The 18761-nt window shown below is 41.9% G+C and overlaps 1 protein-coding gene across 30 annotated transcripts in view; it reads left to right on the top strand.

The window, feature by feature from the left end:
- Window positions 1-18761, top strand: part of LOC128418020 (protocadherin gamma-A4-like) — a 299406-nt gene that overhangs the window by 226353 nt on the left and 54292 nt on the right. Inside the window, exons 1-2 of one of the 30 annotated variants that reach the window (XM_053397390.1) lie at window positions 10639-10917; window positions 12082-13297. The exons of 26 other annotated variants lie outside the window; for them this stretch is intronic. In XM_053397390.1, coding sequence (XP_053253365.1) covers window positions 10751-10917; window positions 12082-13297 — 1383 coding nt within the window. In that variant the 5' untranslated portion in view covers window positions 10639-10750. 3 more of the 30 variants (XM_053397384.1, XM_053397394.1, XM_053397383.1) reach the window with 3 other exon arrangements.

The following is an 18761-nucleotide window of genomic DNA, read 5'->3' as shown; positions in this document are numbered from 1 at the left end:
CTGTGTTGTAGGGCCAAGCTGATCTCTTAAATACTGTTCATTAGGACAACTGGGGAGGGGAGAGGAGAAGAAACATGAGCATTGGATGCAACCCAAACATATTTGTTATGGTATAAACTTTAGTGGACTCAAGTCATTGGGACTGGAAATATTCAATGAAGAGTATGCTATAAATACTGTAAATCAAAATAAGGCTAAATGTAAGAGTGAGAACACATTGTGATTCCATTTTCTGACACATCTCATCTATACCGGAAGTTCTATTTATGGCATACTGCCATTAAATTATAATTTTGTTTTACAATTTTTCATTCTATTGCCATTCTTCTGCTATTTGCACTTTGTCAACTATTCTTCTCCTTGAAATACTCAGTCCACCTGATCCATCTCTGTTCCATTCATTTGTTTCTTGTGGTCCTCTTATCATTTTTTATCTTCCTGGGTTGCCATATTTTGAATAGAAAAAAGAGGACACATTTGCCAACCTCTACTTTTAACTAATGTTTTAATGTATGTAAAATGACAACTCTCATTTTACATACCCATGAAAAAGAGGGCATGTCCTGGCAAAAGAGGACGTATGGCAACCCTATGACATGGATTCAATTTTATTTATTTTATTTCTTTGTTGCATCCTCCTAGGTTTCTGTGTAGACCATCTACAACTGTTTCCTTTTAAAGCCTGTGTTTAAAACCCTGCGCAAACCAATCATTTGGTTGGATTTGCAATTGTTCTCCAGATGCGTTCCAGACTTACTGTAGTAATTTTTGCATACAACTCGAATGCACTATGACAAAACTTAGCATTTTTATGGCAGCAAAATATCAAGTCACATGATTACTACACCCATCCTATTCCGGGAATCAGAGGCAACATCATACCAATGAAACCACCATCTCATCCCAATCCTGGCCATTCTCTCATAGCAGATACTTAAGAGCATTTAACATAAACGTGTTGCCCCCTAAACACACTTTCAGAGTTGTAATCTAAAAATTCCTTCTGTGTGTTACTTATAGTGAGGATCTTAATTTATTAGTGCTTATGAGTAAAGAAGTAGGATTAACTGATTAACTAACCAGAAGCAGCAGGTTATATGGTGCAAACATAGGTTTCTGTGTTTTTAGGAGATGTGTATATAAGGGAGTATTGTGGCCTGAGAGGGTCTCTTTCCTCTCACAATTCCACCCCTCCTGATCAACAAGAGAATGAATTCCATGCAATGTATCTGGGCCACTCTACTTTCTGTGTTGCTCCCACCAGTGTTCCCCCACTGAATCAAAATATCATATTGTAGGAAAGAGAAAGAGAAAGCAAACTAATCTAAGGCAATGTACCCCAGACTTAAAGACTCCTTAATAGATTGTTTTATAACTTTTTTCATGAAAATATCCAAAGAATGATACGGCACAATGTTCTATACAATGTCTGAATTGCTCCTACAACTGGAAATGTTCACCATAAATCTCTCTTCTGGTGCTGAACCTTCTTTTTTTCTAACATAGTTTTGAAATTTGACTTTGTTTCCTCTCTCTATCTTTGTTTCTCTAAGTTAGCACAGACAGTTCCATCTTCTGCTCCTCCGTCTGACCTCACCTTCTACCTGGCCCTTGCAGTGGCTTTTGACTCCTGCTTGTTCCTCATCTTCCTCCTTGTGTTAGTGGTCATCAGGTTGCACAGATGGAGAAATTCTCAGCTGGTTGAGTCGGGGAGTGTGAATTTCAGTGACGCTCCCATCTCACAGTTTGTGGGGATCAATACATTGGTGATAGATGTAGTATAAATGTTTTCAACTTTGCCCTATTGGCAAGCTGTTGTATCCTCTGCATATGCATCTACATGCCTAAATGTTAGCGGCACATTTCCTCCTTTATTTGGAAAATGTACTGAAACATTGTTGTGAGTAGCCAAAGTCAAAAAAATCTACTGGTCTTGAGGGAAGAGTTTCAGAAAACTGTCCATTGGCATCAAACATTTCAGGTACAGTGGTACCTCGGGTTAGGTACTTAATTTGTTCCGGAGGTCTGTTCTTAACCTGAAACTGTTCTTAACCTGAAGCACCACTTTAGCTAATGGGGCCTCCTGCTGCTGCCGCACCGCTGGAGCATGATTTCTGTTCTCATCCTGAAGCAAAGTTCTCAACCCGAGGTACTATTTCTGGATTAGCGGAGTCTGTAACCTGAAGCGTATGTAACCTGAAGCGTATGTAACCCGAGGTACCACTGTACAAGAATCCCATGAACACAGACCATCTTTACTGGACTGAATCTACAAAAAAGTGATCCTTTCCTGTTTTTTTAAAAAATACTTTTTTACAAATACTTTTTTTAAAAAAATAAGGAATGTTAAAAGTGTGGATATTTTTTAAAAAAACAATTGTTATTTCAAAAAAGAAGGGAATATAAGAGATGAAATCCAGAACTTTCATCTAATTAAAATATAATATTTTATGTATATAAAGTGATTTTCTTGCAAATGGCCTGTGAGAGAAATTTTGTTGAAAACATTAAAAGTCTGAAGGGGTTGTACACATCCATCAATATGGTCAAGAACTTAGTACTGTAATACATAACACAATTGCTTTTAGTCACTAAATGTTGCTTTCAAAGTATTAAAATGTTTTTTTATGGAAAGGGAAAGCATATATTTCAGTTCTTCCGGTTTATTCTTAGAGCTGATTCACTTGCAGTTCTTCAGTTGGAACTCACAGTGCCGCTGTTGGCCAATTTGGGAATCAAAGAGCTATTAGGGATCCACTGTCAGATTGCTACTTACCAGCTGCAGAAAGAACAGACTACGAAGACCTGCCTGCTGTTACTGAGATGAGGAAACAAATGTGATACAAGCAAACTGAGAGGGAAATCAAGGGAATCAACTTATTCTTCTGTATCCCTGTTTTTTGAACAACAACAAAAAGCTCACCTGCTCATTAGCAGGAGAATGGAGATGAGGATGGAAGTTATTCCTAGAGAAAGCTTCAGGGCATTCAGAAGCCACATTTTGCTTCTACTATTATTGTTTTTCCTCTGCTGGGAGATCTCAGAGTCAATTCACTATTCCATCCCTGAGGAGATGGCAAAGGGGTCCTTTGTGGGAAATCTTGCCAAGGATTTGGGACTGAATGCCAGAGAACTGAGGAATAGAAACCTGCATATCATTTCTGAAGGTAAAAAACCATATTTCAGTATCAATGCAGAAAATGGAAATGTGTATGTGAATGAGAGGATAGATCGTGAGGGAATGTGCAGAGAGAGCACACAGTGCTTCATTAATTTTGAAGCCTTAGTTGAAAATCCATTAAATGTTTTCCATGTAAGTGTAGCAATTCAGGACATTAATGACAATATACCACATTTCCTGAATGACAATATAAGGCTTGAAATAATTGAATCCACATTGCCAGGTGCCAGATTTCTCCTTGGGAAAGCTGAAGATCCTGATATTGGGAAGAATTCTCTTCAAGACTACCAGTTAAGCCCAAATCAGTTTTTCACATTGGAGGTTCAAGATAGTCTGGATGGACATAAATATGCGGAATTGGTGCTGCAAAAACCTTTGGATCGGGAAAATGATCACTCCCTTCAGTTGATCCTTACGGCCCTGGATGGGGGTGAGCCCAGAAAAACTGGGACAGCCCAGTTATCGATTAATGTCACAGATGCCAATGACAACCCACCAGTCTTCACTCAAGAGGTCTATGAGATCACCGTGAGGGAAAATTCCCCTGTGGGGTCCCCCATACTCCAAGTAAAAGCCTCTGATAGAGATGAAGGTCTAAATGCACATATTAGTTATATTTTTAATAACATCCCAGAAACAGTCCACCAAATATTTGAACTAGAACCACAAAGTGGTACAATTACAATTAAAGAAGCTCTTGACTTTGAGGAAACAGAGAAGTACACTATGACAGTTGAAGCAAGAGATGGAGGAGGATTAGTGGCTCACTGTAAAATTGAAATAAAGATTATAGATGAGAATGACAATGCTCCAGAGATCATTCTGGCCTCCTTGTCTAGTCCGATTCCTGAAGATTCTGTTCCTGGGACAGTAATTGCTGTTATCAGTGTAAAGGATAAAGATTCTGAAGAAAATGGAAAAATTACATGCCATCTACAAGGTAATGTACCATTTAAAATCTTATCCTCATCTAACAATTATTACAAAATTCTCACAGATAGTCCATTGGACAGAGAAAAAGCCTCAGGATACAACATCACAATCACGGCCACCGACAAAGGTAGCCCCCCTCTCTCCTCCAACAAAACCATCTCCCTGCAGATTTCAGATATCAATGACAACCCCCCTGCCTTTGAAAAATCAACCTACAGTGTCTTTGTGCCAGAAAACAATCCCTCAGGTGCCTCCATTTTTGCCCTCAAAGCCTCGGACCCGGATCTGGACCGCAACTCATGTATCACTTACTCCATCCTCAACAGCAACATGGAGGAGCTGCCTCTCTCCTCTTACGTCTCCATCAACTCAGAGACGGGAACTATCTATGCACAGCGCTCCTTTGACTATGAGCAATTCAGGGAGTTTCACATCCAAGTGAAGGCCCAAGATGGCGGCTCTCCATCTCTCAGCAACAACGCCACCGTGTGGGTGTACATTTTGGATCAGAACGATAACAGCCCTCGCGTTCTGTATCCTTTCCCGGGCGCCGAGGGCTCTGCCTTGTTTGAGATGGTTCCTCACTCGGCAGAGTCAGGCTACCTAGTGACCAAAGTGGTGGCTGTGGACGCTGACTCTGGGCACAATGCCTGGCTCTCCTACCAAGTGCTTCAGGCCACAGAGCCAGCCCTCTTCACCATTGGGACCCACACGGGAGAGATCAGGACATCACGAGCCCTTCTGGAGAAAGATGCTGTGAAACAGAAGCTGGCCATCTTGGTGAAGGACAATGGGAAGGCTCCGCTCTCAGCTACTGTGGTCCTCAACCTCGTGGTTGCTGAGAACTTCCAAGAGGCACTTCCAGAAATGACTAGGCAATCCAGTGACACAGAGCATCATTCAGACCTCCAGTTTTACTTAGTGCTGGCTTTGGCATTGATCTCATTTCTATTCCTCCTGACGGTGATACTGGTCATTGTCATGAAACTTCGACAATCAGGAAATCCCAAATTATTCCAATGCTTTGAGCCTAATGCTTTTTCTAAGGCGCAGGTCATATTTCCACCAAACTATGAAGAAGGAACTTTACCTTATTCCTACCAACTCTGTCTATCATCAGAGATGAGGAAAGAGCAGATCTCTTTCCAGAAACCCCATATCCAGGTGGCAGAAAATTTGTTATGCAATGATAGCTCTCAGGTGGTTCTTGTGGATGCCAATGGTGGGGATGCCAATGTCAAAGAGGAGGTTGGTGAGCAGGTAAGCTTTGCTTTCAGAAACTGTGATGTTGGTACTACATCTTTTTCCCTCATAGGTATTATTAGCTACTGTTTTTAGATCATTATGTGCCCAAGTGTCTGATGCTTTATATGGGAAGAACCAGCACTTAGACCTGCCTGAATGGCATGCCACTGAGGCATTCTGAACATGCTTACTTAGCACATCCAACTGGTACTTGGATTCTTGGCACTCTTACAAGCGAGTCATTCCTAAATTAAGCTAAGCATCTTATTTTTCTGCTTTTCTGGCTATATCAGTGTAGCTATAGACTGAATAATTTCCCTTGGTTTTTACCAATCTGTTGAGTAGATTAATTCTATCCATATGGTTTTCTATCCCCGAAAATTAATAGCATCTAATAGAATAGCATTCTCCCACACATATGCCATCCTAGCAGAAGCTTGACAACAAAGGCACCCATGATAACATGGATAATATAACTACATGTTGTGAACTAGTAATACACAAATATAGAAATCAGCATTTTGTGACATTCCCTTATCATGGACATTTTGTTTGGTTGCATGTATTGCTGGTTCACACACATTTCTACACGTGGCTGTGACTGAGAATAGTCTGGGCTGTTCATGTGTCAACAACAGATATTGTGTGGATCATATGTGTGCTGGGGTCACAGCACCTGGAAAAGAACTTACAGACTATGAAATATGCTCCTTAGCAAGAGAGCTATCCATGTTCACATTTCCTGTGGCATGTTTTACAATCAGAATATGGAATAAAACCTTGATAAGAGAAAAGGTAACTTCATTTCAACCCAATATGTTCGAGGAATTTCAATGACCTTTTATGGGAATGGAGTAAAAATCTAGTGAACCCAGGATTCTTTTCACGTTGCATTTTGTACTTCACCTGAGGAGACCACCTCGGTCCGCTTTCCTTATCTTCCTCAGGGTTTGACCTTTGAGCTCCAAATGAAACGAAACCTATCTTAAAATAAACAGGTTTTTTAAAAAATCTGCCATTCATCCAAGGTGAATTAGCAGAATGATATAGATATAGATACAAATGATATAGATGATATAGATGATATAGATATAGATATGTAATGCATTCACTTTTTCTGACATTTGCACAGGACAATGTCCAAACTGATAATGCTCAAGTCAAATAATGGCCTTTCTTGCATAGTGAATATAAAGCAGAGTAGCCAGCCTTTTTTGTCCAGTAAGCACATTTGGAATTTGGAGAGAGTGTTGTGGGCACCAGCCACAAATGGCTGCTATAGGGGCGTGTCTTGACACAAAGTGGCTGCCATGGAGATGTGATATAACACAAAAGAGATGCCTAGGGTGTGGCATAGTGGCTTCAGTGCAGGAGAGGCTGAATCCATGCAACAGAAACTGAGTACAAAGAGGTTTTTTTATTATACCTGAAAAGAATCGTAACACAAGTAAGGCGCATGGGGTCCTGTTTGCCAGCCCTGCAGTCAGCTGACTCCATCCACTGCACTGAGCTCTTAGAAGCCTCCTCACAATTGAGAACCCTGATAATGCAGCACCCTTACAATACTGCAATTCCTTGTTCAGTCATAACACCCAAGCCAGGTTAAAACCTATGCACATGGAGCTATAAACGTGTAGGTTCTTCTTCCCAATGCTCCACTGAATATGCAGATGTTGGACAGGGCCAGAGACAGCACAAACATTGGAGAATGTGCATGAATTCTACACATGATGGAATAATCAGTGAACAACCATAGAAAGAGGCAGTGATTTCATCTTGCTGAAATGACTCATTTTCCTTTATCTAGACCACTGAGCTCACTGTGAATCATTTACTTTATCATTGTTTCTGTTTAGGTTTCTTTCCTAGTAATAACTTTGATTTTCATTGGCTGCTCTCATGATCATATGCACTTGGAAGTATGCTTTACTAAAATCTATTGGACTTCCTGACATGTAATTATGCTTAGCAGAGTGAAGTAACGAAGTACTGCCATTCAAAGAGGAGCTCATAACAATCTGGGAAGCGTGTTTGTTATATCCACTTTCATTAAATAAGGTAGCAATTTTACTTGATTAGCTTTGCTTTTTTAAAAGTTACTATTTTTTTAGCTGTCAGGAGATAGGGAAGTGATCTCTTCTTGCTAATTAATAGTATATTGATGTTGGCCACAAACCTCCACATAGAAATAGGGATCTCTGAAGAGGGTAGTATGCTGCACTTGCGTAAAATCTGTTTAAAATGATCTGTTCATATTTTAGAACTCTTTGTGTACTACCCCAACCAATATTTTGGAACCCAACTTTACCTGTGCCCTGTTATACTTCCCACCAACATCAGACCCGTGAAAGTTTATTGCGGTGACTTAGCAATAAAAGACAGGCAGTCTACACATACGCAGAAGTGCTTTCCTCGTATTCTGGCGCTCTTTAAAATGGTGTTGTGGTCAAATCATGGTCAGCTCTAACAGTAATTAAAGGGAGAGCTGTGGCTTCAGTAGTAGAGTGCATGCTACTTCTGCACAAATGAGATGAGACTGGATATAAGAGACCTTTCAGAGAGAGGTGTACATAGTTTTCACAATATAGGTCTCAGTATTTTACTCTGAAGCTGGTCATTTACACACCACAGACCAAATACATGGAGAGGAATTTGTGGCCATGAAGTGTGTCATGAATTTTGTGGTTATATGTGGAGGGGTCAATGAAAATTTATGGAGTGGAAATTGAAATGATAGGTATTAATGACAATGTTCCCAGGTTCCCATCAGAAGAACCAGAAACAAAAGTTGGTGAGAATAAAGCAAGAGAACTCCAATTTGCCATCTATAAGGCACAAGACACTGATTTGGAAACCAATTCTCTCTAGAACTACAAAATCAGCTAAAGGAATACCGGTAATTTTTTCCTGGACATGAAAATAGGAGCTGGAGGTGCCAGATGTTGAACTTGTGGTAGAAAGAATTATTAACCACAGAGAGGAAGCTGATCAACATCTGCTCCTCACAGTATATTAAGGAGGAGAGTCAGTAAGGTCTGGTACTTCAAAAACCTGATGCAATGACAGTGCCTTGGGCTTTAAACAAGCCTCCATTATTCAGTGAGTCCAGGCTCAATATGGAGATTGCCAAATTTGTTTTCCTTGTTACCTGTGTATGGCTATGCTCTTTAATTAGCCATATCCTCACATATTGTACTGCCAAAAACCCCCCCCCAAAGAAATATCTCTCAAGAAGACAACAGAAGCCCTCCTAAACATGCAAAATCAGGATTAAAGAATCCATAGAGAAATCCTGTGTTCGGTTCTGACAGTCTCCCTTTCAAACTGAAGAAATCGATCAGCAATCATTACAGTTTGGTACCAGGTGGTGGCTGTTTCTGTGCATCACGCAGACTGAAGAGGAGATGGGAGCTGTTGCTTCAGCAATGAAGGAACTTAGAACTGGGAACTTATACAGGAGCTAGAGGATCCACCCCTTCCAGGATCTCAGTCAGGACTTGTTTCCATTTGATTCCTTCTCATGAGTAGCCTCTGCAGCAGCTAGCCAGGCACTGTGGCAACTCTTATGTTCCTGCCTGGTTCACCTTCTTCTCTCAGCCTATGGCCCCCAAAGAGATGAGGAAGAGTCTGAGAGCCAGCCAGGATTTCAGTCAGCTATCCAGTCCTGGGGCAGGGTTGTGAGGTCCATGAAGAACAACTTATCCAGACTGAGAATAACTTATTAAAAATGAGATCAGTAATTTGTCTATATAGCTCTATTAATTCTGTCTGGGGTTATTTATGCCTGATGTTCTTTCATTTATGAAAAGTTCCAGGAGATTAAGTTCCATGGAAGAGCCAAGGATGGAGGCTCCCCACCACTCAGCTCCAACGTCTCAGTGACTCTCTTCATCCTGGACCAAAATGACAATGCTCCCCAAAACCTGTACCCCTCCCCTCCCACTGACGGCTCCACGGGGATAGAGCTGGCCCCTCGCTCCTCAGAGCCAGGATACCTACCTGGTCACTAAGGCAATGGCCATGGATGTGGACTCTGACTCAGACATATACTTCCTTTATGTCCCACACTGATTTCCTAAAATCCTAAAATATGTTCCTAAACATATTTCAAACTCTGTGATTTTGTCATCATGACTACAATTATCGTTTGCAACTTCTCTGTTTATATAACATTCTTGCCTATCATCAGTCTCTGTAGACTGAATAGTATATAAGACTAAAAAACAAAATTGTTGCAATTATTGCAGAAGTATCACATGCAATATCCTAGAGAGAGATGGGCAGGCGGCGGGTCAGGATCTACCAATAGATCTTTGGGTGATTTTCAGCAGAATTGCAAGGGTTTCTGGCTCCCAGCATAACAGTAACAAAAAAACTTTTTTTCACCTAAATTAGGCTGCTGAAATGAGGAAAACTAACCAGGAGTGAACTTTTGTGTGAATGATTGTGGAGCAATTCTGTTCTGGTACTGAAAACACATTCCTTGGCTCAGAATGTGCTCAGAAGAAGCCTGTTCTTTAATTCTATGGGTGGTACTCAATGCTAGTCTTACTCAGACCTATTGAAGTTGATGGACATGACAAACTTAGGTTCACTTATGTCACTGAGTCTACCTCAGAGTAGGACTTACCAGTAGTTGCCTACAACCCTATGTCTTTTGCACCTGGTTCTGACTGATAGATTAGCTTGATGTCTGCCCATTCCTGTCCTATAAAATGAAGTATTGTGGATTCAGAAATTCTAGGGGGTGGGGAGCAAGGGCCCAGCACTTGTAGTTGTTCCCCACACAACAGCTCTTCATAATGACTCCCACCCCTTTCTGCCTCAGTTTCTTCCTCTAATCATAAAAAGAGGTTGGCAGTCTGGCACAAAAGCTGGTACTATGGGCATTGCCTTTAGACCTTCTGAAGAATTTAAGGCTTTGCTTTGGGGGGCTATTGTGAAGGAAACCCTCTCAAATTAAGTGTCGAGTGCTATATCTCTGCCTCAGAAACTTTGTTCATAAAGTTCTTGATACAAAGCCCACTGATAGTTAAGGTAATAACTTCAGAGTGTTTCCTGTATGCACCATATGTGTGCTCACTCTTGCACATACTGTCTTAGGGAGAATTGTGAAATGCACACACAACTAAATAATTGCATAAACCTGTGCACATCTCGTGAGAAATGTTGCTACCCTGTCAGCCACTGAACTCTTATCAGCATGTTGTGCCAGTAGGTGCTCCTGCAGTTTTCCAGCAGAGACTCAGAGTGCCGCTGTTGGCCAATACGGGATAAGGATAGAAATCAGGGGTCCATTCACTTTTCCTGTGATGTAACAATTACTGAGTTAAGTTCTACAAATCTGAAGGAGCTGGAATTGAGGGACAACAATATAGCATCCTACCAAAAATGGATCCCTCCCCGTTGAGACTGCATCACGGAACGATGCCTGCTCCTGACAACAACTTCTTGCAGCATGAAAGAAACTTGAAGACCCGAATCAGAAAAGAAAAGATGCAAACAAAGCAGCCGAGGAAATGGATGAAGATCACAGGGAGCAGGGAGCCACTCCGGCGGCAAGTACAGCTTTCCTTGTTATTCTCTTTGTTCTGCCTGACAATGTCGGAAGAGGTCTGGTATTCAATTCCTGAGGAAAGGGAGAAGGGTTCTCTTGTGGGAAATCTTGCCAAGGATTTGGGTCTGAGTAAGAGAGACCTGGTGAAGAGGAAACTCCGTATTGTTTCTGCAGCTAATGCTCAGTTCTTTACTGTGAATGAGGAACATGGAGACTTCTATGTCAGAGACCAAATAGATCGAGAAGCAATCTGTGGGAAATCACCCCGTTGTGTCCTTAACTTTGAAACTGTGGTTGAAAACCCTCTAAATGTTTTTCATATAAGCATCACCATAGAGGATATTAATGATAATGCACCACAATTTTTAAAAGATGATATCAAGCTAGAAATAAGTGAATCTAGCTTGACTGGAGCCATATTCCCCCTTGCAAGTGCTGAAGATCCTGACGTTGGGATAAATTCTCTGCAAAATTACCAGCTGAGCAGTAACCAGTACTTCACCTTGGAAGTTAAAGAAAGTCCAGATGGAAATAAATATCCTATTTTAGTGCAAAGCAAACCTCTGGATCGGGAAAGTGAGCACAGCCTGCACTTGATCCTTACAGGCCTGGATGGTGGAGAACCAAGAAAAACTGGAACAGCCCAGATATGGATTAATGTCACTGATGCCAATGACAACCCACCTGTTTTCAATGAAGAAGTCTATAAACTCAGCCTAAAAGAGAGTGCACCAAAAGGATCGTTAGTGATCCAGGTGAAAGCCTCTGATGCAGATGAAGGTCCAAATGCACAGATAAGATACAGTTTTAGCAATATCCCAGCTAAAGCAAGCCAGAAATTCAGCCTGGATGCAGAAAGTGGAGCAATTTTAGTTAGGGAGACTTTAGACTTTGAAGAATCCAGAAGCTATATGATGTTAGTGGAAGCCAAAGATGGTGGTGGACTACTGGCACATTGTAAAGTCGAGATTGATGTTCTGGATGAGAATGACAATGCTCCAGAGATTTTGCTAACATCTATGTTTAGTCCAGTTCCCGAAGACTCCCTACCAGGAACTGTGATAGCTTTGATCAATGTGGATGATAGAGATGAAGGAGAAAATGGGAAGGTTACTTGCCACATACAATATAATTTGCCTTTTAAAATTCTTTCTTCATCTAACAGTTACTACAAGCTACTTACAGAGAGTCCCCTAGACAGAGAAAAAGCCTCAGGATACAACATCACAATCACGGCCACCGACAAAGGTAGCCCCCCTCTCTCCTCCAACAAAACCATCTCCCTGCAGATTTCAGATATCAATGACAACCCCCCTGCCTTTGAAAAATCAACCTACAGTGTCTTTGTGCCAGAAAACAATCCCTCAGGTGCCTCCATTTTTGCCCTCAAAGCCTCAGACCCGGATCTGGACCGCAACTCACGTATCACTTACTCCATCCTCAACAGCAACATGGAGGAGCTGCCTCTCTCCTCTTACGTCTCCATCAACTCAGAGACGGGAACTATCTATGCACAGCGCTCCTTTGACTATGAGCAATTCCGGGAGTTTCAGATCCAAGTGAAGGCCCAAGATGGCGGCTCTCCATCTCTCAGCAACAACGCCACCGTGTGGGTGTACATTTTGGATCAGAACGATAACAGCCCTCGCGTTCTGTATCCTTTCCCGGGCGCCGAGGGCTCTGCCTTGTTTGAGATGGTTCCTCACTCGGCAGAGCCAGGCTACCTAGTGACCAAAGTGGTGGCTGTGGACGCGGACTCTGGGCACAATGCCTGGCTCTCCTACCAAGTGCTGCAGGCCACAGAGCCGGCCCTCTTCACCATTGGGACCCACACGGGAGAGATCAGGACGTCACGAGCCCTTCTGGAGAAAGATGCTGTGAAACAGAAGCTGGTCATCTTGGTGAAGGACAATGGGAAGGCTCCACTCTCAGCTACTGTGGTCCTCAACCTTGTGGTTGCTGAGAACTTCCAAGAGGCACTTCCGGAAATGAGCAAACCAGCCATTGACTCTAAGTATCAGTCTGATATGAATGCCATTTTAGTTATAGCCTTGGCTTTGGTCTCATTCTTATTCCTTTTTACAGTCTTAACAGTTTTAATACTTAAATGTCGGAGACAGAGAAGCCCAACAGTGCTTGGATCCTACAATACTGACTTGTACTCTAGCTTGGGACACAAATTTTCCTGCAATTACAATAATGGGACATTGACATTGCCCTATTCATATGAAGTGTGCTTAGCGTCTAAGGCAGACCGGAATGAGTTTGCCTTTCTGAAACCAAACCCCTCAGTGGCCACAGATGATCCCATTCTGAAGGACGATTCTGGAATTGGGAATGAATCTCTGGGTGAAAATCTCATCCCTGATAACAGTGTACAGGTGAGAATCACAGATACATTTTAAGACATAGACTGCAAGGCTGTAATATTTCCGTTTTCTAACCTGTTTGTTCAGAGTGAAGAAAAGCAGCTCGGTGGCACTCAGATTTCACCTACATTTTGAAAACTGCTTAGTTAAGATGCTTCTTTTTTAGGGGGAGGAACCCTGATGAATAATATAAGCAAAAGGTGGTATCTTGGCATAGAATATACAGTAGTCTTCTGCACCTATAAGCTATGGATGTTTCCATAAAGTGAGATATTTTCATGGAACCTGGTAAGCTTGAACTTTCCTTTAGATTTGAGGGTAATGGACCGAAGAAGACATTTAACAATGTCAGAATTGTCCCTTTATTCTTCAAAGGTAACAGGACAATCATTCTATCGCAAGAATGTAATTTCTTCTTTGGTACAAATTTGTTGGGTTATGTCTGCCCTCTACTGATCAGATGTTATACTGCAGTTCTGGGTTTAGCATAGTGTTCCTAGACTTTATTACAAGCGCAACCAACTTCATAATATTTAGCTACAAATCCGTTTTACTTTGTGTTGATTTTAAATACCTTGTCTTATTTGTTGCAGGGTGTGTGTGTGTGTGTGAAGAATACTGTCACAATCTTCTCTTCTTCAGGCTAAACATACCCAGTCATAGGGCTTGTCTTTTATACCATGGACCATATCTACGCTGCCCTCCTCTGAACCTGTTCCAATTTATCTAAATTCTTCTAAATATGTGATGTCCAGGACTGGGCATAGTCCTTCAGATGCAATATGACTAGTACATGAGTTTTGTTTGTTTTCGTTTGGCTATATTTCCAAATCTGAAAGGCTGTGCTCGTTTAAGCAGGTGGCAACAGGTTTTTCAAGGCTTGTGTGTGCGCGACTACTCATTTGTGATTTTTTGAAATTGTAACAAAGGTCTGCCCTCGTTTTTCCAACATAGTGTATATGGCACGCAGGGTACTTACATTCTTAACACAGGTGAAACTGTATAACACGGAATTTAAAGTGTTATGATCAGTGATAGGGTTTTGCAAGGATACTGGATATCAAGGGTGATGGAGGGAAAATGCTGGGTCAAAGCATGCTATAAATGGGATATGATATTGCATGTTACTATCTTCCACACCCAGAGAGCGTCTCCTCCACACAGGTGGGGCAAATACTAAGAAGCAGCACCTATCTCCATTTTTTTTAGCATGTGTGCATCCAGCATCCATCTATCCCCTTGTGATCAAGAAGATCTTACATTCTGATCAATGTCTACTACTCCCTTCTGCACATTGCATCTGTTTAAAAATAATAATCTTGAAATGTGATTCTGCCTTCTTAAAATTGGATTATAGGAATTGTAAAGAGGCATAAGACTCATTTGAATGGATTGACTCTGCTAAAGATAATATTTGTCATCTGTTAGGACTAAGTCATCTGTAAGCTAGGGAAATTGACTGAGAAAGAAGGAGAGGCAGTGATAAAATATTTTTAATATTTTGTTGGAAGTCGCCCAGAGTGGCTGGGGAAACCCAGCCAGATGGGCGGGGTATAAATAATAAATAATAAATTATCATTATCATTATCATTGTCAAATAAGGTTTCAAGCAGGAGACAGGACCTAATAACATCAGCCATGCCATCAGAGTTCATTCACCTGCCCATAAAACACCATTACCAACAATGCCTTTGTCCGAATAGGCCTGGATCACCCATGAGACAAGGAGAGGCAACAGGTGGCAGGATCTACAGGGGCAGCAGATCCCAAAATAGATCTTTATTCCTCCCTTTTTCCTGGTGTAGATATTCACTCACCCCTTCTTCCCTGGCAGGGAGGGGGTGCCATTTTGTGGTTTGCCTCAGGTGCCAAAATGTATTAGGCTGGCCCATAAACAGGCCATTTATACTAAAGAACACAAATCTGATATAAAAAATGGCAACATTCAATGGAAGAGCAGGATCCCCTGCTGGTGACCCCAAATTAACAATACGCTGGCAAAAAGACTTAAAACAGGCAGTTCCAGCCTGGAGTTGCTGTACTAGAATTTCTCAGCAAGTTTCATACTGTTCTGTTCTGGCTCAGCTGAATCAATTGATTTGCTTCATAGTACGAAAACAACAGAGAATTCTTTGGCAGCTAACATATGTATTGTGGAATAAGCTTTCATGGTGGACTCTAGCCCACAAAAACTTTCGCCATAATAAATTTGCTAGGCTTAAAAAGACTCTGTTGTTTTCAGGCAACAAATTTCAGTCTTTGAGGTGCCACAAGACATTTTGTTCTTTTTATGGGCTTCTCTTGAATCATCAAATCACATGTGTAATTTTGTATCAGCACCAACTTTTTGATATAAAGGAGGGCCACTTAAAAATGGCAGGCAAAAGGAGACATTTGGCAGCCAAGTTTGGGTGTTACTCAGTTGATCTTAAGATAAATGTGAGTCATCCGTTGCTGCAACAGTGGACAAATAGAGGTGGCAGCTTAACACAGGATGATGCTTTCTGACTGAACATGTTTTAAAAGGCTTCTCAGATTTTGGCAGGAACTGCAGGCAACCAGTTTCTAAAGTTATATCTACAATGGTAAATTAGCATTTACTGAATGGCCTGTTGTTGTTAAAATTTGTATACCACCCTTCATCTGAAAGATCACAAGTTGGTTTAATTAAAACCACTCTGCAAAGAATAATGGAATCTGATACCAAAGGCATGAAAAGCAAACTAGTGGATTCCTGATATATTTGTTATTATCTCTTCTATGTAGCTGAGAATTCACATAGAAAATGTTCTGCTCTCTAGCTTACTCCAGAATGTCAGCAGTTTTTTGTTTGTTGCAGCAAAACCCACAATGACTGCCTTAAAGGTTTATTGTGGCATACAGGTTATGTATTTTATTGCTTCAGTTGAGGCTATGTTCTTATCACTATGAAAAGCATGGGTAGAGAGTGAATTCCCCCCTACCTCTCATCTCATAATTCAAGGTCTTCAAAGAAGTGGTCTGCATACGGTTCAAGGCTGACATAAGAAAATACTTCTGTACAAAGTTAATAATTAACTCAGCATCCTAAGATGTGATGAGATTGCTTTATGAAAAATGGTTGAACCTACATAGATGAAGGCAGTATACCTCAAAGGAACAGCTGGTGCCTTTCATTTCTGTGCCTTGCTTGACAGCTTGCAGAGGTCTTTGCTTTCTGATATTAACAGCAGAATGCTGATCTAGATGGATTTTGCTTTGATTCAGCAAGGCAACTCTTGATCTTAGGTTCCCCAAGTGACTTGTGAATGTTCCAGGGAAATGAACATTTTTGTTATGAATTATTATTATGCACACAGGTGTAAAACAATATACCGTATTTTTCCATGTATTGGACGAGGGTTTTTGACTCAAAAATCACTTCAAAAAACTGGGGTTGTCCAATACATGGATAGTGACATGGCAGCAGGGAGAAGGGCGGTGTGCCGCCAGCCATTCGGTTGGCAGGAGCGCGGCTTCCCCCGATGCCGCAGCGAGCGGGGAGCGATCTGGGGGGTGTTTCCTGCCCACAGCTGCATGGGTGGGAAGAAGCCGTGTGCCGCCAGCCAGCTCTTTCACAGGAGCGCAAATTCACCTGATGCTGCTGCGCACGGGAAGCACTCCCTGGATCATTTCCTGTGCATGGCGGCATCAGGGGAGGTTGCGCTCCTGCAAACCAGATGGCTGGAGGGAGGGCAAATTCACCCAATGCCGCTGCTCGTGGGAAACGATCTAGGGAGTGTTTCCTGCCTGCAGCTGTGGGGGGGGGGGGAGGCTGAACAACTTTGGGCCATCTCCCCTCATTTTCTTAAATGGGGGGGTGTCTTATACAAGGGGACGTCTTATAGACAGAAAAGTACGGTAACTTGGTCAGCGGTAAACTAGAAAATTGAAAAAGCCACCAGGTGAGGGTAATTCTGAAACTATTGTAGTCGTTAGTTGGGTAATAGCCCAATCCTATACATGTTTACTTGGAAGTAAGGGTGAAAATAGACACAATGGTGGTCAATTTGTAAACAGCTACTGGGGGCAGTGATCTGGATCAGGACCACAACAGGAGCAAAGGCTTGAATCTTCTCTCTCTCCCAGCCCCAGTCTGGATTGGGCTTTCCTATACTTGCTGTGTAGTAAACAAGAAACAATCATGAACATGCCATTGTCATTCTCTGTTTTGGTCCTTCTTTCCCACAAGTGCAACGGATTTTACTCCCAACAGTAAATGTGCACAGGATTGCAACCTTGCAGCCCTGTTTCGTAAATTTCAATGTACTTATCTACATACAGCCTGTGCAGAATCTATGCAGGATTTGGCTGTTAACCCCTTAAAGCTAGCTATAATGCACTTCACATACAAGATATTGAGAGAGGTTTTGTCAAGCGTGGGCCTAAGAACTATGGTCTTAGCCCACAAAAGGCAAGAGGGCAAAGGATGTGATGATACTACTTCATATGAACAGATTTTTGGCTGGTAGCGGATGTGAGGGGACCGTTAACCAGACTGACTTTTGCTGTGCTCTGAGTTGCGTTTTGTGTGGGATGTATATCACTATAAATCCAATCCAACCATCAGCAGAAAATGATGGGGCAGGACAGTGGTGAGATTAATGAGATATACTGCATCATTTTAAGGCAACGTTTAACCATGTGCTGAGCCTCAAACTATGTGTGGTGGTTTGGTCTGAAGATTTTGTTTTGTTAGGGAAATGCAGTCAAAGGACTAAAAGTTGATTGCAGGAAAGAGACTTAGGAGGAATCAGTGATTAACATTCTCCCTTCTAATTCTTTTTGTAATCAAAATTGCCCCCCTCCCACAGCACTCCCCCTATTGTCTCATGTGGTGGGGGGAGAAGTTAGTGTCATACCCTCCAATATATCTCTGATGAAAATAGGGACGTCCTATTTAATAGTAGTAGTAGTAGTAGTAGTAGTAGTAGACTGGGTTGCCCTAGCAACTCTGGTGGCTTCCAACATATATAAAAACATACAACATAAGTGTGACGCAGCAGCTAAAAAAGCCAATGCAATTCTGGGCTGCATCAATAGGAGTATAGCATCTAGATCAAGGGAAGTAATAGTGCCACTGTATTCTGCTCTGGTCAGACCTCACCTGGAGTACTGTGTCCAGTTCTGGGCACCACAGTTCAAGAAGGACACTGACAAACTGGAACGTGTCCAGAGGAGGGCAACCAAAATGGTCAAAGGCCTGGAAACGATGCCTTATGAGGAACGGCTAAGGGAGCTGGGCATGTTTAGCCTGGAGAAGAGGAGGTTAAGGGGTGATATGATAGCCATGTTCAAATATATAAAAGGATGTCACATAGAGGAGGGAGAAAGGTTGTTTTCTGCTGCTCCAGAGAAGCGGACACGGAGCAATGGATCCAAACTACAAGAAAGAAGATTCCACCTAAACATTAGGAAGAACTTCCTGACAGTAAGAGCTGTTTGACAGTGGAATTTG

Source organism: Podarcis raffonei, chromosome 7 (genome assembly GCF_027172205.1).
Source record: "Podarcis raffonei isolate rPodRaf1 chromosome 7, rPodRaf1.pri, whole genome shotgun sequence".
In the NCBI taxonomy this organism is placed as follows: domain Eukaryota; kingdom Metazoa; phylum Chordata; class Lepidosauria; order Squamata; family Lacertidae; genus Podarcis; species Podarcis raffonei.
This window is presented reverse-complemented; position numbering and strand designations above follow the sequence as displayed.